General features: G+C 32.8%; 1 protein-coding gene across 8 annotated transcripts in view; it reads right to left on the bottom strand.

Annotated features, from left to right (window-relative positions):
* Positions 1-23560, bottom strand: part of LOC118200249 (formin-binding protein 1 homolog) — a 167873-nt gene that overhangs the window by 30060 nt on the left and 114253 nt on the right. For all 8 annotated transcript variants that reach the window (XM_035372190.2, XM_085806677.1, XM_035372196.2 and 5 more), the window contains 6 exons: positions 15420-15567; positions 15249-15311; positions 11467-11571; positions 11210-11338; positions 8875-9021; positions 8158-8364 (listed from right to left, as the gene is read on the bottom strand). In XM_035372190.2, coding sequence (XP_035228081.2) covers positions 8158-8364; positions 8875-9021; positions 11210-11338; positions 11467-11571; positions 15249-15311; positions 15420-15567 — 799 coding nt within the window. The remainder of the gene's footprint in view (positions 1-8157; positions 8365-8874; positions 9022-11209; positions 11339-11466; positions 11572-15248; positions 15312-15419; positions 15568-23560) is intronic.

The following is a 23560-nucleotide window of genomic DNA, read 5'->3' as shown; positions in this document are numbered from 1 at the left end:
AATTGTATACCAACATTTTTAAAATATTGAAAAATGCGAGATGCATGGATATCACTCTTGTGATCCTGTTTTGAATATTTTTTGCTTATAAACTTAAGCCCTGGTATAGTAATAACATCTACTGAGAAAAATAATAACTAAAATAGATTATTTTTAAAAGATTAGAAAATTTCTAACGGAAATTGCTAACTGAGAAAATAAATATTAATTAGGTGGGACATATATTGACCCACCATGCCGCAAAGGGTTAAAACTCTTTCCACACTTCTCTCTTGCACTCCAGGTAAGGATACATTCATCGAAGAAGTGCCTGGCATCTCCAAACTTATCACATATTAAGCACTGATTATTACTCTGTAGATGGAATCGATTAAAACAAGCCAGGAAAAGCCCATGATTAGTCAGTAGACCAGTTGTTTGTGTTCCCTTGACCTGAGGACACAGAGGTGCCCGTTTATGTTGGGCAAGAGATTTCATCTCCTGGACCAGTCAACAATGGGCATCTGTTCTCTTCACAGACGAGTCCTGGTTCACATTGGAGAGTGATTGAGATCACAATGGAGAGTGGTTGCCATCTGATCTGGAGGGAACAACACACCAGATACAACCAATCCCACATTGTGGAAAAAGACAGTTACAAAGGTGGTTGAATAATGGTTTGGGCTGGGATTTCTCTTGGTGGTCACACCTGCATGAGTTCCATGCAGGAACTTTGACAGGTGTGAGATATCGAGATGAGATCTTTGATCAATATGTCCGCCCATATGCCACTGCTAGTGATCCTGTATTTTTTTCTGACGGACGACAATGCATGACAGCACCAAGCTCGGGCTGATGAAGAATATCTTGAGAATCATGGTATGGAGTGGATGGAAAAGCCAACTCAATCCCCAGACCTGAATTCAATAGAGCATCTTTGGGATTGCCTTGGGAGCCAGGTTGCTGCTTTAAGTTCTCCTCCAAGGTCGTTAGATGAACTTGAACAAGGATTACTCCATGTCTGGTCGCTGCTTCCAATTTCACTAACAACTTAATTGACAGCATGGAATGTCACTGTCGCCAATGTATTATTATGTAACAGCAATGAACTTTTTTACAATACATTTATAATGCAATATCTATCTAAATACATCTTATGATGCAATTGAAAGAATAAATTCATAATTCAATAATGAAATGAAAAAATTAGTGTATTTCTCTCAGATTTAATCTTGATATCTTATCTAACCTTTCATTTGAAATCAAAAATATTTCTCTGACCCTTACTTAATACTTACTTTCAATAAACTAAAAGTTTCACAAGTTGTGGATTTAAAGTTTAACAACCACCTCCTACTTTCTCACTAAACACAGATGTTACCCACATCCATCCTTATGAGAGTTAAACACATTGCATATGATTTCATACAATTATTCTTTCTGTTTACAAAGTAAAGTTCATTCTAAATAGTTCCATAACAGTCTTATTGTCAAAATGGACAATGACCAAAGACACTAAAAGTATTTACGGAATATTTTTTGTTCTTTCGAAGCGGAAGGTAAGACATATTAGAATTAATGAATTGCATACAGCATTCCTCTATATAATTAACACCATTATACTGGATTTAGTTTTTTTAATCATTATTTTAATTAAAGCATATTTTTCATAAATGTTTACTGACAAAAATTTAAAAATTTAACTGTGTTTACATATGAAATACGAATAATGCCCACTTTTCTTTTATATCCACTATGTGCAGATTATAAATGAGTTAATTCTGCTTATGTATTTTAATACAGCACAGAGTATATACAAAAATAAAAATTAAAAAAATAGTATTTAATATTATTATTCATCATTGTTATTTATCAATATATTTATTATATTAATACAAATTTATATTCAAAAATGCCATTTCAGTTAAGTACAGCATAATATCATGAATAACAAAAAAAAATTTTTAAGTTTCCTAAAAAGTTCTTTTACCATGTAATTGTTATTTTAATGTTATCAGATTAAAATTCATATGAAGTTAAACACTGATTGTCAAAATTGAAGGAGGCAGAAAAAAAAAAAAGTTTGAGTGCTTAAAATTCAACCTACTGAGAAATTCATTATGAAGTATTAGTTAAGGATTCTGCAGACTTGTTAGATTTCAAATACTAGAAGTCTTATTATATATACACACAATAAAACCTCCAACAGTCACCCTAAATAACAGTACCAAACATCAATGATCATCACATTTTATAAGGTGACTGCCTCCAGAGAAGGACATATCATCTGGAAGAATGATCACCTTAGAGAGGTTTTACTGTATACACTGAAGAGCCAAAACATTATGACCACCTACTCAATAACACATTATGCGACCTTTGGCCTGCAAAACAGCTGCAACTTGCCTTGACATGGATGCCACAAGTTCTTAGTAGATGACTGGAGACAGGTTGTACCAAATGTCTAAGCAGTGGTCACGCAAAATCAAGATATCTGGACATGGTGGTGTATGAGCTCTGACCTACAGCTCCATGACATCCCAAATGTGCTCCATCGGGATAAGATTCGGTGAGTTAGGTGACCAGCGCATTAATTAGAATTCATCCTTATGCTCCTTGAACCATTCCACTACAATTCAAGCCTTGTGACATAGGACATTGTCCTGCTGGAAGATACCATTTTCAGTTGGGAAGACAGATGCCATGTAAGGGTGCAACTGATCCGCATGTTATCTTCAGATAGCTTACATGGTTCACATAGCTTTTATGCAGCTTTCATGGCCTTTCTAACACAACTAAGAGTCTCAGAGCCACCCATGAGAATGTAACTCACAGCATAATACCACCACCACCAGCCTTTGTATGAACTACTGTACTGGGGGGCAAGCAACTGCTTGCCTGGAAGAAGCCATACCCTGACAAGACCATTGATGTGATTCATGAGAAATTGTGATTCCTCCGGCAATTGTATTACACTTATCCATGGTTTAGTCTTGACGTTCCTGGATTCCATTGCAGGAATTGTTGATAATGATGCTTGGACAACAACTGCTGTGTAGTCCATATCCAACTGCTGTGTAGTCCCATATCCAACAGAGTCCACTGAACTGTGTGCTCTGAAACACTTGCACTTGGACCAGCACTGTATTGGGCTACCAGCTGTCTGGCTCTATTTTGCTGTATCAAGTGGCACAGTCTCCCACACCCATTTTCTTTGATGATGCATGGATGTGTAACATCTTGACATCTACTCCTGGTTTTACCATCATTTATCCACTTTGCCGAAATATTAACATATGACAGATCATGAACAACCTATCAGTCGTGAAGTTTTGGAGATACTCATTCCGAGTCTTCAGGCCATTACAATCTGATGTACAAAAGCTAATATAACTAGAAATTACTTTTAACCCTCTTGCTGTGCATCCCGCGATTTCCATGGGCAACACAGAAGTAGCAAAATTTGTGCAACCGGCGATTTCCGCGGGGATGAATTTTTGCCATCTATTTAACTGTGCAACCCGCTCTTCTCTAGTTCAAGATTTCCTTTCGCCTTTTCTGTGATGTTTAATTGTTTATTTAGATGTGAACTAACAGATGGTGTTAGTTGTCCACATTTCTGCCAAATATACTACAAGAATACGTAATGTAGCATTTTGCGCATGCTTTTCAGAATTCAAAGATGTCTGGTAGGAAGCATTTCGCGAGTGATATAACTTATATTCCTAATGATATTTCCGACACTGACAGTAGTTTTGACTCTGATTTCAAGTATATTGAAGATAGTTATAGCGACTCTGATGAGAATTTCTCGGATTCCTCTGCAGATAATGATGAATATGAATATTCAGTTTCTGTTGAAAATGTTGGACAGTGGTGCAACATATATATGCAAAATATTACATTATGCAATTATTTTCATTAGAATATATGTTTTACCTTTGTATTTTATAAAATAAATCATAATTTAACCAATATTAATTTTCAGAATTTTCCTTTTATATCATAATTCTTCAATTTCAGTATTCTGACAATCATCTTCTATGATCTAATTCTATATCGAAAAAAAAAAACTCTTTTACAAAAAATTTTTTGTATATTTTAACTCTAAAATATATGTAGATTTGAAATATGTAATAAAAAAATATGCAATTTTTGAACCTATTTTGATAAAAGAACGTACGCAGTGAGAGAGTTAAGACTATTTATGGTAAAGAAAAATCAGTAGATATGCAATATGTAACAGATTGCATTAAAAAAAATTAAATGACATTTGTGAAGGATATGAGGCTAAAAATAACTATGATGAAGATGAAACTGGATTATTTTATCAAAAGGTCTTACTGTGTCACTTTACTGTAACATGGAAAGAGAGTTTGAGCAGCCACTTGTAAGTGGAAAAACCCAAAAAACCAAGATGCAGCAAATACATCAATTCAAAATCTTTATCAGTCCACTGACATCACAATAAAAAATCATGGATGATGCAAAGCATAATGCTAGAATGGCTGATTGCTCTTGAATGCAAAGCATAATGCTAGAACAGCTGATTGCTCTTGGATGCAAAGCATAATGCTAGAAGGGCTGATTGCTCTTGATAAAACAATGTCTAAAAAAAATAGGAAGATTCTGCTATTTCTTGACAATTCCCATCTAATGGATTATTTTCAATATATTTTTGTAAGTACAAAACTCCCTTATTCATTTTCTATATTTTTACAGTAATTAAAAATTTTCATTTTAATTATTTTCAAATTCAAATAAATACCTGTGACTATGTTACATAAAGCTTGATACAACCTGAGAGTCTATTTAAATTACAAATTTTTAGCACATACCCTCTGAAAAAGGAACACACCTATTTAAGGAACAAAATGTCTGGTCCAGTGGGTGCCCTTATTGGGAAGTACTACTTCAGTTCTATAAGTAATCGCAGAAAAATCTATTGTTCTGTTAACTACCTATAATATTCATCAATTATGTGTAAATAATTATTATTTAAGATTTTATTAAAAAAAAGGGTTTAAGTTATTACATATATTCTAATTCATTAATTTACATTATCAATTATTTAGTAAATTTCAACATTACCACTATTTCTAGAATAAACATCTGATGTGTACACCATTAATCAGCATTTATAATCAGTGCAGCAGTACTGAAATACAAATTAATGCCAGTATATATGGTTACAGTTATATTCTTATGCAGAGACCAATGACTGATAATTACCTACATCCTGTTCATTACATTAAAAAAAAAAAAAAAAAAAAAAAAAAAAAACTGATGCTGATAAGAAATTTAGTAGGTATGAACTTTAGTAATGAGCTGTAATTCAAGATTTGAGAGTTAGAGTTTATCTTTCAGGTTTTAACCTAAAAGATACTTTAAACAAAGAGTTTATCTTTTAGGCAAACACTTCAAAATTATGACTGACTGCAATGCCTTCAAAATGACAGTGAATAGAATAAGAAAGACTTAAATACATAAATAGTACACTGGGCATTGACGTTAGAAGCTTCTGACTGCGAATGACACATCTCGACGCATTGAGTAGATACCCTGCAATGGTCATCACTCAAAATAGCCTCATTTTGATAATATGAAATGCTCAAGAGCAAGGAGATCACATTCAAGCTATCACAGAAGTCTTAAAAGTTAAACCTTATGATGACTATTTTTCTAAAGCCAATACACTTTCTAAATCTGTAGAATGTAACAAATTACTTATTCCAGAATCAATGTAAACTAATCAAGTTTTGTGGACATTTTGTTCCTAAAAAAACTGAAATCTCATCCGATATATATTTTATGTACCTAAACTTACAAATATATTATTCCTTACATATTAATCATAAATGTGGAAAACAAAGAAGGTATGTTGCATTCTATATCGAAGCTAAAGATACCACTTCATACACACCATATTAATCATTTAGGACCACTAAAAAGTACTCATACAAATTACAAGTATATGTATATCTTGTTCCTGACTCATTTGCAAAGTTTATATGGTTTTATCCAATAAAAGCTATTGATAGCACTGAAGTAAGATCTACATTGGAAAATTAAAATTTTGTCTTTGAAAATCCTTCAAGTATAATTTCCCATAAAGGCTCAGCATTTACTTCTAAAGATTTTCAAAATCATTGTTCAACCAGTATATTCAAATTACAGATTTGGGATATTGAAATTACTACTGAACTGCCTTGTGCTAATGGACAAATTGAGAGACTAAATTCTGTCATAATTTCAGTTCTCTACAAATTATCGATTCAACATCTGACAAAACTCTGACAACTCCCCTGAAACTCATGTATGGAATTAAAATGAAATTTGTTAATCATGACAAAGTTAAAGCTGTTAAATGCAGAATGTCCAGTTAGATTTCGTCAATGCTCATGATGATCTTCACAAGAAAGTTAAATAATAGATTTTGAAAAAGCAGGCAGAAAATCACAAAACCTACAATTTACAACATAACCATACCACAAGTTCAAATTTCATGATGTAGATATCATGGACCTGGTCTTTAACTGAAACCCAAGTTTCTCAGACAGTACAAGACCCTGAAAATCAAGCCAAATGACACTTATGATGCTGAAAAATGTGGTTTTTCCCACAGACCTATGAAAAACAAGCACTTGTATTGAATTTATGAAACTCTGGACTAGTTCATCAGAATATGTTACCTGAACTTTAGTGTTTTATGGACATTTCCTCATATGAACTGATCAACACATTTGGACTTTAAACTTATGAAACTTTTCTTTGATAATGATTACTGACTTCTGATATATTATTCAGAGATATCAGTTTATTTTATTTATTTTTTTTTTCCTATTTTTCCAGGCACTGCTATTAGAAGATCCTGATCCCACACTATTTTCATTTATCTGTATTAATTTAGTATTTTCATTTATTGCTTAATAGTATTAGTATTTTAATTTTTAAGTATAATTTACACGTTAAATTTCACTGTTTGCTCTTGTCATCTGATGGCAGATATCAATGTAAGAGGGCCAAATTACATAGGAAATGGTCATGCAAATATGAGTGTAACTGAGTTAGATAATGCTAAAGCACCATCTTAATGAGTGCACAGATCAATGAAGATGCATGATGTAACAATTATTATTATTTTCTTTTTTTCTCTTATTTTCTTTTATTAATTTATGTAAATAAATCTTAGTTTAATAATAATTTGACAAATTTTGATGTTTTTCTTATTTATAAATGAAGCATACATTTCAACTTTACTACAATGTTTTATTGTCATTTAAATAAGCAGCACAGAAATTTTTATTTTGTTCAATATTAAGCCTTAACTTTGACATAGCAACAAAAAGGAAAATTCAAGAAGATTATAAATTTATCAGAAGAATGATAAAAAACTACAGGAAGATGACTTTACACATCATCAGATTATGAACAAATCTGCTCAACATTATTCATATAATGAAGTTATTAGCATTTAAATCCCTAACACATCTTGTACCTAACCTTTTTATCTTTTCTGGTATATAGTATGTTACTCAAATGGCAGTATCAATCTTAAAAATTAGTTTTATATTGAATCAAAATCTCTACCAAAGCTAATAATAAATTTTAGAGATTTTTAGAACATTTCAAGAAAACATTTTGAGTATAATTACTAGTTCGAGTTACATTAAATTATACTTGATTATTTTGAATTTGATAACCAAAACATTAAACCTCATGCATGTGAATCTAGGACTCTGATAGAAAATTTTAAGATTAAAGTTGATTAAAAGTAGTTTAAAAAGAAGAAAATAAAAGTCAAGAAGAGAAGGAAAATACTTACTCAATAGAAAAAAGAAAGGCAATATTTCCAGCATAGGCATAGAAGAGTAAAGAAAAGAAAGAAGAAAATAATTATTATACTGTTTCTAATGAATGTCTTCAATTAAAATACATCAACTAAAGAGTAATAATAATAAGCTCAAAGATAAAAAAGGTCTCACACATTGCCTGCATAGATATATTAATGTATTCAAACCTAAAAAAGTACTGACATAAAATAAGAAAATGAAACTGTAACAGTAGGTTTTACAGATAAGATAAAATAAAAAGATTTACAGATAAGATAAAATTTAATAATTCCTTAATAAAATTCTTGCATAAATATAAGAACTTTATTAAGGAATTCAGACTCACCTTATTGGCACTAAAAATGGAAAATAATCCACCTCTTTTCTTCATTTTTTGAGTAGAAATTGTACCTTTTAATGTGTCACTCTTTCCTTGTAATAAAGGAGGAGAACTGGCATTTTCATTTACGTTAGCAGGTAATAATTCTTCAAATGCTATATCACCAGGAGGCTGATAGCCTGATTTTAATTTTCCTATGACTATATTAGAATCCTATGCAAAAAAAGTTAAAATTCAATTTAAAAAATAAAAATTATTACTATAATAATTTTAATTAATACTATGAAAATAAATTTAAAATATGTATGCCTTTATTTCTATGCGTATTTCCTATAATCAAATAATGTTGTGAATTTTGACTGAAATGAATATAATGCGCATAATATGAAAATAAGCATTAAATATGTTAATCCAAGTAGTAATTAATGAATTAATAATGCATTAACACACAAAGTTTTTAAAATGTATTGTTCCGGGCAGAAGCACAAGGATTGGATGTAGCAGGTGCCTCACCATCAATGGGATAAGACTGTCAATGCAAGCGGAAATTATAATGAAAAATAAAACTGGTTAAAACATTAGTATTTTATACAGTTTTATTTCTGTTATCTATTGACTATTCTATTTGTTTTTTAAAACTTTAAAATTAAAAATTTATTGATGTTTAAGTAATGCAGAAAATGACATAAAACAAATTTGAATATGTTAAGAAATACAACTTACTGCTTTTGGATCTATAGAATCAGCAGCTCTGTTTATTTCATCTAGACATTTATTAATAACAGGTAGTGCTTGTCTTTGAACATCTGTCATTTGTTTCATAAAAGTCTGAATAGATAAAATTCTTTTCTCATCCATATTTTGAAGGTCCTTTAAAAGAGATTAATTATAAATACTAGTAAGGTATCATAATATGACAAATGTTATGCAAAAGAAGCTTATGTGTGTGTATATACATATCAAAAACTTAAATTAATAATTTAGTAGAAGTAGAAGAAATCTGTGGAAGATGGTAAAATTTGTATAATGAAACCTATTACATTTTAAAATTATGAATCAAAATTAAAGATGATCCCCTTACTATTTTTGAATTTTTTTATAATTTAAAGTGGAATACAAGTCATATTAAAATTTTATAACATATTATTGATTATTCATATTTTTATGTTCCAGACCGTCTTCTCAAGGGGTAATAATTTAAAACAACAAAACTTGAATAATCCAACAGAACTGTATCACATTCCGTTCTGCATGACTTTCTGAGCATTTAAAGATTAAAATAATACAGATGGTAATTAGCTAATTAGCTTTTAAAGATAAAAATACTGTAAATATTATTAACTTCTGATATATTATTTAAAGATATCAGTCTAGAATGATTTTAGAAATACAACCCACAATGACTAACCATGGCCAACTAATTTGTACCAAAAGGTCTGCTTTAGATTGACCAGATAAGTATTCCAAAGGCAACTGTTAATGCCATAGTGATGTTTGGCACAATTTCCTCCTCAGAGAAATGGAGGCCATACACCGATGTGAAGCATAAACGGACTTAAGACTCGGCAATTATTGCATCTTATTGGTGAACTCCCTGACATGTGCACAGACATGGTTCTGTTCAATTTCTGCATATTGCTTTCAGACACCAACATTACCCCCAAAACAAACTCAGCAATTACTGCATCTTATTGGTGAACTTGCTGACATTTGCAGAGACATAGTTTCGTCCAATTTTTGCATAGTGCTTTCTTAGATTAGGTTCATTTCCTATGGAAAATCCTACAATGGCAATCAACATTAAGAAAGATGCCTTCCTATAGGACTTTTTAAATAAAACTGGCTCAGATTTATATATGTTATTATATGGAGCAAATTAAGAAAATCTTATGCAAATGAAAATTACTAATATTCTACTGTTTTATCCACTTGATCTTTAGTGATCTTAGTAAGTAAATAAACAGTTCGCTCGAACTACAGCTACTACTGAGATAAGTTGTTTGTTCTCGGCTTTTATAAGCTTTATAATTAATTTCTCGAATATACTGGAAACATCTATAAATATCTGGATTTTTGTGGATGGCAACAGCAATTACGAGATATTTATTTATTAGGTATTAAATGTACGTGCTGTTCTATTTTTAACCTTCCAACGCAGCTGTCTTTTCAAAAATCGTCTGCGTTGCTAAGGCAACATGAAGCAAATTTAATTACAATTCTAAATAAAAAAAACTAAATAAATAAATAACTATGAAATCTGTAACAATATGAATTAAGTAATAATTAATAATAAAGCAAAGTGCATGCACCAATATATCGTACAAAACTATGATTGGAAAACTGAGAGCATGAGTTCGGCCCCATTCGGCTATCGAGGGATGCGTACAAGTTCTGAGTGCACGTGTCCCCCAAAAGCCGAAGGTAGCTAAACGCAAGCTACTCACACGCATTTGTAATTTAAGTAATGTGTGTGTGTCAGCTCGCTGTGAGTAATCTAACAACACTGAGTAAATTATCGTTAATTACTTAGCAGTAAACATTTCATTTTTTTCTTCGTCGATATATTATTTTATTATTATATATTATGATTTGCCGATATATTGGTCGGGCCGCAAAAATATTTGTTGTGGGCCGCGAGTTTGACATCCCTGCTCTACAACATCTCAACCATAATTGCTAGTTAACTGGTTTCATCTTCTGCCAAAATTAATACACACACACTTACATATATATGTACATCATTTCCATTTATATATAAACATATATATATATATATATGGGAATGACTTTAAATAGATCATAGATTTATGAGGACTAAAGCAACAATTCATAAAAGTATATCACTCATAAATTGGAGTTCATAAAAATATGAATCTAGTAAACTGAATTATGAATTTCTATCCATAACGTGATCAAGCAACACATAAGGAATACAAGAAAGGATAAGAAAATATTTTTAGTTTAAAGATAAATTATTTTAAAATCTTTTTATACACTCTTCAACACTCTTTTTTTTTTTTTTTTTTTCCTAAGGATATAAGAAATTTTTGTTTCATACTTGAAAAACTTTAGGCATTAATTCAAAATAATGTCGCTTCTGAGCTTCATTTGTCTTTTGTAGCTGGTTTTTATAATCTGTTTTACAGTCTTCAGATTGCTCTAATTTTGTGACACTGTTTACTCTTGCCTATATAAAAAAGAAAGTTACTTCTGTTAAGAGTGTGGAATATTTCCCATATAGTTTTAAATACTAATTTTTTTTTCATTTATTCATGGAATTTTAATTTTCAAAAATTCTGACATTATGAAAAATACCTTTCCTAATTCCATCCTAGACAAGTGAAGATCATCAAGGGCTTTCTTATAATTTTCACTTGCTTTTTCTGACTCTTTGAAAGCTTTTTCATAACACCTTTTAGACTGTAAAAATATACAAATAATAATAATAATAATAATAATATCAGGAATTAAAAAAGTAAACTAATTTGAAATACTTTAATTTACTCAGACATATTTATCTGCATAAAAATTTCTGCCAGCTCATACACATTTATAGACTAACCCTATTATAAAAAGTATAGAAATTTCTTTTATCTCCCACAAGAAATAAAAAGAAACTAAAAAAAGAGGTACAAAAATATGCTGGAAACACACTCTTATATCTTAAAACAATCTTAAGAAATAAAACACATACATACATATTACAGAGTTCAATGCATGTTACAATATTGTTCTATGCAATAATAAAAAAAAAAAGTTAATTCATTTATAGAATGACACAGGTATGCAAGAAAAAGTTATGTTTCAAAGCTTCTTGTCATACGTAAGTCTCTCATTCAAGTTTAAATGCATTATCATCCATTCTTTATGAGGTAGTAATGAAAGTATTTATAAAAATAAAGTCTAGAAAGCTTTCTTTTCTCTTTTAAAATGTATGGAATTATATGACTGGTATTAGTGACAAAATTTTAAATGCTATAATGTCTCTATTCATTCTATTAACTGGAGCAGATCATTCCATGGACTAAAACTTTTAATTTGATCTTCAAGATTTACTCTACGGGAAATGACAAAAAGATAAGGAATTTGTGTCTAAAGTCCTCTCACAAGGAGGAATCTAAACACGACCTGAGACAAGTTTAGCTATTAAGATGATATGCTCAGGAGCAATAACTTGTTCAATAATGTCTCCACGTGACATTAAAAAATTCAAAATTTCACAATTAATATCACAGGAATTTAGTGATATGCGCTGACTTTAGTGTGTCTGTCATCAAAGTCTATTGATTTCAGCTAACTAATGGATCAATGATTCTGTGGCTTCTCTGACATGGTCTTCAACTATGATGAATCAGAGGATGCAAAATACAAGAGGAAAACTCTAGGTATGTTATTAATTCCCTCTAAAAAATATACCAAACACAGCAAGTACAACAGGCTGCTTTAAAACTCTCAACTAAAGAAACTTGTGGTTCCAAGAACTTTGCATAACAAAGGCAATAATTTACACTTACCTTTGAAAGCTATCTAAATAATTTTTTTATGTACTTAAACTATGATTATTAATTTGTTGTTGATATTGTTAGTAGTGCTGCTATGATATTATGTTTCATTTAGACGTACGTATAATGAATGTGTTTGAGTTCAGTGTTGCAGTTATACATGCAGCCCAAATAACATGCAATCAAATTATCAGTCACTCAAATCCCAAATAAAAGGATGCCTATGCTAAAGATGCTAATAATTAGCAACAAGAATCAACATAACAACATTTAGTGATTACTTCTGCAGCTGAAGAAGGAAGTTCTCTGTGATGTTCCGAAAAACACTTCCACAAATTTATGCATGTTATGCCAATTCTTGCTACTAATTATTAGTATACTAGCAGCTTCGCTGCCAGCCTTCGTCTGGCTTTTAAATGTACCGGAAAAATGGCTGAAGGGAACACCAAACGTTAAATTTAAAAACTGCATAGAATTTTAGTCTGCAGAACGACTTCATAAAAAAAGTTATTACGTATAACAAAATTACAATGAAATAAGCAATATCCCTTAATAGAAATATTGATTATCCTAATAAATAAATTAACCAACTTCCCTTTGTAAAATCGTAAGAACTAAAATGGTATAAAGGAGGTTAAGAACTTTGTTTCCTAAAAAAATCACTCAAAACCTTTCAACATCTTAAAAACAGTGAAATGAGCAATAAATAACATAAAAGAATGTAAAAAACAAAAAATTCTGAAAAGCAAAGTATAATTAATGATATTTTATCTTATACTTTTACAAAAAATTAAAAAATTACAATGAAATAAGCTATATCCCTTAATACAAATATTAATTATCCTAATAAAAAAATTAACCAACTTTCCGTTGAAGAAAAAAAATCATGCAAAACTTTTAAATATCTTACAAACAGTGAAATAAGCAAAAAATAACGTGAAAGCAACTCAAAAAACATAAAATTCCGCACAGAATTTTACTCTGCACAACAATTTTAACAAATAAATAAATAAATAAATAAATAAAAATAAATATGAATTATATATGTAAATGACAATGAAATATGTCAGTCTCTTAAAAAGAGTTACATAAGAAATACGATGAAAAATTGTTGCCAAACCAATATTTCTAAAAGAATGAAACTATTCAAAATGATGCGATTTCATCAAAAATCTATCAACAACAATAAGACGGGAAAATTGTTGCCAAAATCACATTTTTAACCCTTTAACTGTCAAGTTATTTTGATGATTTGGGTACACAAATTGTCAAATTTTTTTATTGGAAAAACCAAATGTAGCTGAAATAAACATCTCCCGATATATATTCGGGTATGACAATACGATGCACTCAAAAAAAAAATTACCCCTAGAAATATTCGGGCGTGACATTTTCGAACACCAGTGCTGTGCCCGAGATAATCTCGGGCATGACAGTTAAAAGGTTAAAGATGTGAGATGTGAGAAGTGTATTTGGAAACTTCATTTAAAAAATTTTTCAAAAATACAAAATATTATCATTTTTCCAAAATTCTTTTGTAAAAGCAGTCGCAAGGATAAAAGTTTAACGTGTCCAAAAATCAAAGAAAAATAAACTGTACATTTTTAAAAATAAACGTTTTTAGAAAAAAATCCTGTTAAAAAGGTGTTAAGCTCCCTTTGTTAATTAAATTCATATTTAATCGATTTATTGAAAGACAAAATTTATTTTAAGTTCGTAAAATAGCTAAGTGCTTACGTTTCATGACGATGTGAAAATGGAGTGTGTAGAGTAAAATCTCACTTTCCTATAGCCCATTATGTCTCAAAATGACGCGATTTCGTCACAAAACATAAAATAAAAAGAATTCTAATTCGAATTTCAAAAAAATTGCTTCGAGGTGCACTGGCTCTTGTCTAGATGTACCTATATGCCAAATTTCGTAGCTGTGGGTCTATTAGCTTATGCGCAACGCGAACGAAAGACACACACACACAGACAGACTCTTTATTTTATTATATGTAGAGATGCAATATTTATTCTTCAGCATTTTCTTTTAGCTATAAAAAAGCCTAATTAATCTAAAACTATATTAACTGAAATTAACTGACACAGCAATGGCAGAAAAGAATTACTTTGATTAACTGGATTACATCTGATGAACATAATTCAGTTAGTAAAAATATTTTTCATCTGATTATTATTTCATACTATATTGAGCTTAAATATCATCTTAAAAAATGTAAAACTGGCATTGCAAAAACAACACTAAAAATAAAAAAGCACTGAGTTAATATTAAATGAAAAAATACAATATAATGAATGTATGATTAAAGAACTGCTTGTATATATTTTTGAGTAATTAAATTTACACAGTCGATGATTGATTTGGTGAATGATTCCGATAAAAATTCTGGCCATTTGATGTATTTTTACTTATTTACTATTTATTTATTTTTTAAGAGAACAAATTTTTCCAATTTTGTATTTACAATCAGATCCAAAAAATTTTGCAGTTGCTCAACTCCTAACATAAAAACGATATACATTTAAAAAAGCTAGAAAATGAAATTTTTTGGAAAGGCAAATATAAATACATAAAAGAGAAGTACATACCTTTTCTAATTGATTTAAAGAAGCATGAATATTTGCTTGCAATTTTGCTCCTTCTTGTAGATGCTAAAAATTAAAAAAATTAGTAAATTTATACATGTTTCACAATATCTGTAGGAAAAATTAATAAGACTTACAATTATTAATAAATAAGATTAAATAATAAAAACTCACTGTTTTTCTTTCATCTCTAAGCTCTTTCACAAATGAATTAATTTCTTTCACAATGTTGAGGTTGAGATTCTCGGAAATTAATTCATGTTGCCCAGCCATGTCATTTATTTCATTCAGCATTGAAATGAAAGATTTACAAGTGGAAAACCTATCAGAAACAAAAGAAATTCATTGAAATATATAACAGAAAAGCACATTATCAGTAATAAACAAAAAATGAACTGATATTAACGTATAAAAACATATAAGCATCTAAATCAATGACAGCATATACATCATTTCTAATACTACATATCCCACAAAATTTACATATTAAAAATAAGAGAGCTTTTGCAGTCAAAAAATAATCAAAATAAAAAAGCTATATATTTGTATTTTATAAACACATTATGCATAAAAGATTATATCACTTGTGAATGTTTATAACTAAAACTGGCATTTACAGATCATATATGACCAAGACTGGATAAGAAATCTGTCCTATAGTTACAATTAATTACTTCAATTTGAGCAATGAATATATATAAAGCTAGCATATTAAACATAAAATTGGTATTTTTGGACAAATAATCAATATACAAATTCCTAAAAATGTAAGAAGACCAAAAATCATCTTCTGAAGAAAAGAAAAAGGAAGCATATAACAGAAGAGTACATCAAACCAATGCAAAACCTGAAGAAGTATTAGAAAACTGTTCAAATACAAACTAATATTAACTAACTAAATAAATAAAAAATAACATTCTTTTTTAATGGAACAATTATATTTTTTCACTATTCCTTTCCCCTGCATGCAGAAAAAGATTAAACCTCAATAAAAATGTTAAGAATATTGAATATTAGCAAAGGAACAATTATGATATTAGCAAAATAATAACTTTTTTAATGAAACTAAACAATTCAAATTAAATAAGTTTGATTACACATACTGTATACTGCACTAAAATACAATGCATACACTAATATATTAATGCCTTTATTTATACTATTTTACTAATGAGAAGCTTCTGAGAATTCAAACAATGGGGAAAAGGTACTTTTTAAGTTTTTAAATAATATATATTGGAATTTTGAGATACGAGCACCTCTAATATACGAAAAATTCTATACGAGAAGAGTATGAGCGAAATATTTGTCTCTAAGTACGAGCACTGACTTAAATAACGAGCAATGAGCCAGGCTGTTGGTATGTGTGGCACCATTTCCCGATCCGACTTGACTCGGAAAATCCCCTCATCAGATGATTCAGTGTTCTTTGATCTATGTGTTTGTGTGCTTGTGAGTTCATTGTTTTTTACATTTAACGTCAAAATAATTATTTCACGATACCTCCCAAGAAGACTGCCTGTGCTGCAAAGAAAAAGAAGGAAGCCATGGATGTTGAAATCAAGAAAGAAATCATAGATAAACATAAGCATAGTGTAAGAGTGACGGAATTGGTGAAGACTTACAGCTGTTCAATGTCTTTAGGACTACAGAAAACAGAATCACTGGTGAAGGGGTGAATGTGCCTTTGGACATGGACACCTTGAACCTAGTGGGGATAGATACTGACTCCTCTGTCAAAAGTGCTGTGCCAGATGCGCAAGCAGATGACCAGTCTCCAATGACGGAGGTTGTAAATAAAAGAAGAGAAAAGAGACAACACCATAAGGAGCGGAAATGGCTGGAGAGGGCCATGGAAGGGATCTCGATCACCGGGGAGAAGGGAGCGAGGGAGAAAACAGATCAAGCTGCGACCTGTAGAGTGACCTCCAAACTGGTGAGGGAGAGCCATCCAAGCAATGAAGAGCAATGTCACCAGCAATGCATTCTCTCTTAACGTATTTGCTGGTGACACTCCGGAAATGGCCCTCAGAAATGACAGCTTTATAGTCATGCTGTGAGAAAGGCAAGCACTCTGCGGGTCATGTGCAAGGATGACTCCAGAAACATAATATCGGCGGATTCGGACTTGATCACTTCTATGATTGATGACCGAATTATCGACGGTTCTATCACCACCTGTAGGGTCCACAAGACAGTCCTGCAGCCGAATGGCCTCAACATTGCATGTGAGGAGCAGGAGACTGTGGGCATCCTAAAAACTTTAATCAATGACCTACCTGGTCCTGAAGAAAATCATCCCGGTTATCACAACATGGCTCTCGGGGAAAGACCCTCCATGAAGAGGTTTTTTGCTCGATTTCCTGGTAACAGGTCACTAAAAGATAACATCAAGCTCCTTGACGCCTGTAACAAGAGCTTGGATGTTAAGAAGATCGCCATCAAGGCAGTCATCCCTGGAGAAGGAGGTAACACTCTGGTGCTGGGAGTGGAACCTAAGCTCATGGATTACTTGGAGGCCCAGAATTTCAAACTTTTTTGTATGCCCATCGCTCTGTACAGCTGATGGAACCAAGACAACATGAGAAATCAATTCTTCCACCCAAGGATCCTCCGAGGAAACAGTTGATAGAAGAAGGGGAGACCGAAAAGGAGTCGGAACCAGAATTTTCCCTGGAGGCTCTGGGGAAGACTTCTGAATAGGTTTCCCCTGTCATGACTTCCTTTGAAGTTGTGGGTTCAAGATGTGGCTTTTAACTCTCTCCTAAAATCCTTCAGAGTAAGTTCTTATCTCTCATTTAACCTGTTTTAATGGTTAAGGTTAGTCAGCCAAACCTGCAACATAGCAGGGCAGCTTCATACAATTTAGTTGCTCAATTAGGTAAGCAAGGCACTTTTGTTGCCTTAATTCAAGAACCTTGGGTCTACAAGGGTAAAATCCTTGGTAGGCCCATGAACGCACACTTATGTTAATCAGAAGGACCTAATAAAAGACCTAGAACTAGCATTTACATTTCTAAAAACATAAAGGCTATGAAATTATCTCAATTTACATCAGAGGACTTGACTGCTATTTTAACCAAGGACATAAACAGTTCACTGAGAGGAAACATTTGTTTTTGCTCGGTTTACATGGCTTATGACTTCAACATTCTGCAACAATTTATAGATCTTGTGAGTTTCTGTGAAATAAATAATATTCCTATGGTTATTGCTGGTGATGTTAATGCTCACCACCTATCATGGGGCAATTCTGATAATAATCCCACAGGAGAAAAACTCATGGAACTTATAATGAATACCAACCTTGTAAGGATCCTAAGTTTTACTAACATTTATTTTATTTTAAATCTTTACTATCACTTCTTATTTTCTACTTCCGGCCAGAATTAAACGCTTTAACTTATTTATGCAAATTGTCTTGCTAACGCCAAGTACTTAAGTTGTGGCTTTTTGCGAAGCAAGGTAGAGGAAGGAGTTATAGGAAGCAAGCCGCTTACCACTGTAGTTTTACGAGTTTTCACTCTGTTGCTGGTTGCTGTCAAGGCCAGAGGTTTAGCCCTCTTGATAATTGCAGACGTATCGTAGTTTTAGCAGCTCGGCGTACTACACACGTACCTTTCTTTAAATAAAGGCCAATCTTAGTGAGAGGCACTCGTATACTAATTCAAAGTTAGTTTTTAGTTAGAGTTTTAGTTAGTAGTTTTTATATTCTTACGTTCAGGCCACAAGTGGTTGGTCTCTGTATCCTAAAGTTCGGGAATAGCTGTAAAGATAGAAAATAAAGGGTTTCGTATACCCTTCCTCCTTGTATTGTCTATTTCACACCTTCCTGAACATAGCTTGAGTAAGCTTCCTGTTCTTATTCAGGACATTCATGTTCCCAAAGCAAATCAAGAGGAATACAAGTCCTGATAGTGGTGCCTGAAGAAGAATAACCATGGTCGAGTTTCAAGAAGAACCTGAGGTGCCTGCAGCAGCAGCTCAGAATCCAGAAAAGCCAGCTGCCGCCCTGAAAGGATTTGGTTACATCGTCCAGACCATGCACGCATCGATGAAACCAGCAGCAACCTTTGATGGAAACTCACCGGTAACCAGTTTTTTGGAAAAATTGGATGACCACTTCATGCTATATCCAGTCCATGAGTTCCAGAAAGTCACCTTAGCTACCAGCGCTTTGAGGGGCCAAGCGCTTAATTGGTTCAAATGTATAGGAAGAAACCTTTCGAGTCAACCGGGAAGTCCCACATATACTTACGATTCAAGACTGCCTTAATAAAAGCCTTCCCTGTCATATAAAATCGTGCAAAATTGGAAGCGGAACTCTTCAGCATATACCAGAAACGAATTGAAAATCTCTCAAACTTTATTTTAAGAAAAATACACGTATATAAACTCTTGTATGGAAGCTGGCCGGATCCTGAGATAATCCAAGTAATTTTGCCTAGGTTACTTCCCCAAGTACAAGACTTTATTGAATTAAGGAACCTGACTACACTGGAAAAGTTATTTGAGCTAGCAATCCAGTTTGAAAGTAGAAGAATGGTGGACATTGAAAGAAGACGCCAGTATGAGCAACAAAGCCAATTTGGTGCGCCAAGACCACAGCAAAGGCAAAAACACGGCTACGGAAGCAAGTCGAATCAGTGGTCAAGGAAAAATGAGTATCCAAAAACAACCGGCGAACATCGACAGTTCAATAGTAAGCCAGAAAAAAAGTCTGAAGGCCAGCGGAAAAAGAAGGAAGGCATGGAAAGGAAGAAAGAAGATTTAAACTAAAACAGATTTCTGCTGACGGGAGGGTGCGGAAATCCGAAGGCCAAGAAAACCAATCTTCCTTCAAGTTAAATACAGTTATACAGAAAGAAGGGAACCACCCACGTTAAGTCTCAACCACCTGCTTACGAGAGAGCAGCAAAAAAATCGCCAAGTGGTAAGTCAATTTGCTTCATTATTTAGTGATATTACCGGATTTACTCAAGTAACGACACATGATATCGACACAGGAGATTCACTGCCAGTTCACCACAAGCCCTATTGGTACGATAAAATAAAGAAAAAATTATAGAGTGGCACATTTGAGATATGTTACGTAAAAAGATCATAACGCCCATCTCAAGTAGTTATGCTAGCCCGGTTGTGTTATGTAAGAAAAATAACGATTATCCGGTAACACATCTGAAACGGTGCCGTTTTGCAATTGACTATCGTAGATTAAACTCCATTACCAAATATCTGGTATATCCGTTACCTATTATTGAAGAAATTTTAAGGAACATTACTTCTATGAAATACATGACTACGTTAGACCTAACGACTGGTTATTTTCAAATAGGTGTAAAACCAGAAGATGTGCCTAAGACTGCTTTTATAACCAAATCTGGCACTTATGCATTCTTGCGTATGCCGTTTGGCCTTTCAGGGGCACCGACGACATTTCAGCAATGTATGGACATTGTGCTAAGGCCTGTTCTAGGAAAGACCACATTTATCTATTTAGACGATATCATTATTACTAGTGATAATTTGGATCAACATATAAAAGATTTAAGAGAGGTGTTTTCATTATTAAATGAGGGCGGTCTAAAAGTTAATGTCGAAAAGTGCAAATTTGCAGCCCCTGAATTAAAATACTTAGGTTACAAAATATCTCAGAAAGGAATCGAGACGGACGAATCAAAAATAATCGCTATTCAAAAGTATCCGCCGCCAAATACGGCGAAGAAGTTGTCTTCTTTTCTAGGACTTTGTTCATATTATAGGTCCTTTATAAAAGACTTTGCAGCTATTGCTGAACCATTGTTAAAATTAAAAAGGAAAAAGGCAAGATTCTCGTGGACGGCCGAAGCCAATAGTGCGTTTGAAAAATTAAAGCAAGCGTTAACGAAAGCCCGTTTTGAAATTTCCTGAGAACGAGGAGAATTTAGAAATTTCAGCAGATGCTTCGGATTATGCGGTAGGAGCAGTACTTTCGCAAAATGAGCAGCCCGTGGCATTTTTTAGTAGAACGTTAAATGAAACTGAAAGAAATTATTCCGCGACTGAGAGAGAGGCACTTGCAGTTCTGTTAGCAGTGCAAAAGTTCCGAGTCTATTTTGGAAGTGGGCCAGTAACAGTGTATTCTGATCATGCGGCGGTAACTAGATTGTACTTGGGGAAAAACTTATCCCCAAGGTTAATCAGATGGGCACTTAAGTTACAGGAGTATAATCTGGTAATCAAACACACCCCCGGAAAGGAAAATATCGTAGCAGATGCCCTATCCAGAATAAAAATAGATGAAGAAGGTAATACTGTAAAAGTGGCAATGCTCATAGCATGTACGATACATTCCCGAGAAACTGTAATAACCGAACTGGGTAAGGATCTGGAATTTAAAAATATTTATGATTATTTAAAAGATCCTGAAAATTTTAGCCACCAAGATATTGTGGCGATAAGAAATAGCGCGGCTCATTACAAACTAATAGATGGTCTATTATTTTATACAAAAACTACGAATTCCAACAACGAATTTCGACCTGTTATCCCAGCTAGTCTTAGATTAAATATACTACAGGAGTTGCATGACTCGCCTTTAGGTTCTCATGGTGGTATTCGAAAAACCATCCAACGCGTATGCCAAGCAGTTTATTTTCCTGAGCTGCAAAAGTTAACAAGGGAGTATGTCCAGTCCTGCCCAACATGTCAAGCAGTTAATTATGTTACTTTCTGCCTGGCCGGGTTTCTAAATAGCATTAAATCAGAATTTCCAAATGAAATAATTGGCATCAATTTATTGGGTCCTTTCCCAAAAAGTCAGTTAAATAAAAGTCGGTAATCATGTCAAGTTACAAAACTGTGTTTTGAACTGTACTCAAGATCTAAATTCTCTGGCTCAGGCCCATAACACCATTAGTTTAGTCTGGGTCCCAGGTCATTATGATTTTGTTGGAAATGAACTAGCTGATAAAGTAGCTGAAGATGCTTTGCAACTACCCATGTCTGGCCCAGAACCATTTTACCCAGTTTCATATTAAACTGTTAAAAAAGAAGTAAGAAGCTGGATAAAGAACAAACATGATGATATATGGTCTAAACTACCAGACTCATTCTAAATTGGTGCTCAGTACACTTAACTTATCAGGTAACCTCATATACCTCAATAGAACTAACTTATGCCAGGTAATTCAAATTGTTACCGGATATGCTTATCTGGCCAAGCATCTCCACAAATGTGGTCTTGTCGAATCTCTGCTCTGCCCAGCTTGTGGAGAAGGAGAGGAAACACCTTTTTCACTTCCTGAGATGATGTCCAGTGTTTCTGCCCCTAGAAACAAATTCCTTGGGTTTCCCTACATTAGCTTTGATCAAGCCCTTCTATACAAAGGGCTCTCTGGCATAATAGGGTTTCTGATGTATACTGAACACCTACTAGTACACTACTACTACACTAGTACTACTACTACTACACTACTACTACTACACTAGGTTATGTGAATTTGAAACCACAAGAAACAAGCATTGACACGGCCCGTTTTTTTTTTTTTTTTTTTTTTTTTTGGTAAAAGAAACTGTGCGAAGATTTCACTCTCATAGCTGTGTTTTGGAACTTAATTTGGAAATAGATATCAAATCTTTATACACCACATGGCCATTTGGCTTAAGATCGTACCTCTGCCCTCCCTATTTAATTTATTTATTTATTTATTTATTAGACTCACCATCTCACCCTTTTTTAGTCGAGAGTTTGTGTTTGGTGGTTTTCGGAGGGATTGAATCGGCTCTTCATCCAATTGGGAAGTTTTAACGACTTAATCGACGCCCTGAATTTAGAGATGGGATATTTTGCTGATACTATATATTTGGTGTCAGTTTGGGATCTTATCTATTTATTTATTATTTACCTTTCATGGGAGTTACCATTTAAAACCTTTGACTTAAATGATCAAATGGCGGAAAAGCAATGGGCAACATTGCCTAAGTTCTTTTCCTACTTTTCATAAGACGGAAGCGCCACTAATGTTATGTTATGTTACATCGACGATCTGCACTATTCTGAAGAAGAAAGAAGAAATTAAGGAACTTGACGTGGCCAAAGGAGTTACCGTTACTTCCAAGCATTGTCCAAAACTCCTAGAAGATGTTGAGAAGCTGTTGTTGGTGTGGATTAATGAGAAGCAGTTAAAAGGCAATTCGATGTTGGAAGCTATCATTTGCGCTAAAGCTAAGAATCTGTACTTAGACTTTTTCCTAAAAACACCAAGTTCATCGACTGAAGATGAGATGGCATTTAAGGCAAATTAAAAAAGAGAACTGGTTTCCAAAGTGTTGTG

The sequence above is a fragment of the Stegodyphus dumicola genome, chromosome 12, assembly GCF_044657685.1.
Source record: "Stegodyphus dumicola isolate Sdum_Otavi_A_Nest chromosome 12, ASM4465768v1".
Classification (NCBI taxonomy): domain Eukaryota; kingdom Metazoa; phylum Arthropoda; class Arachnida; order Araneae; family Eresidae; genus Stegodyphus; species Stegodyphus dumicola.
This window is presented reverse-complemented; position numbering and strand designations above follow the sequence as displayed.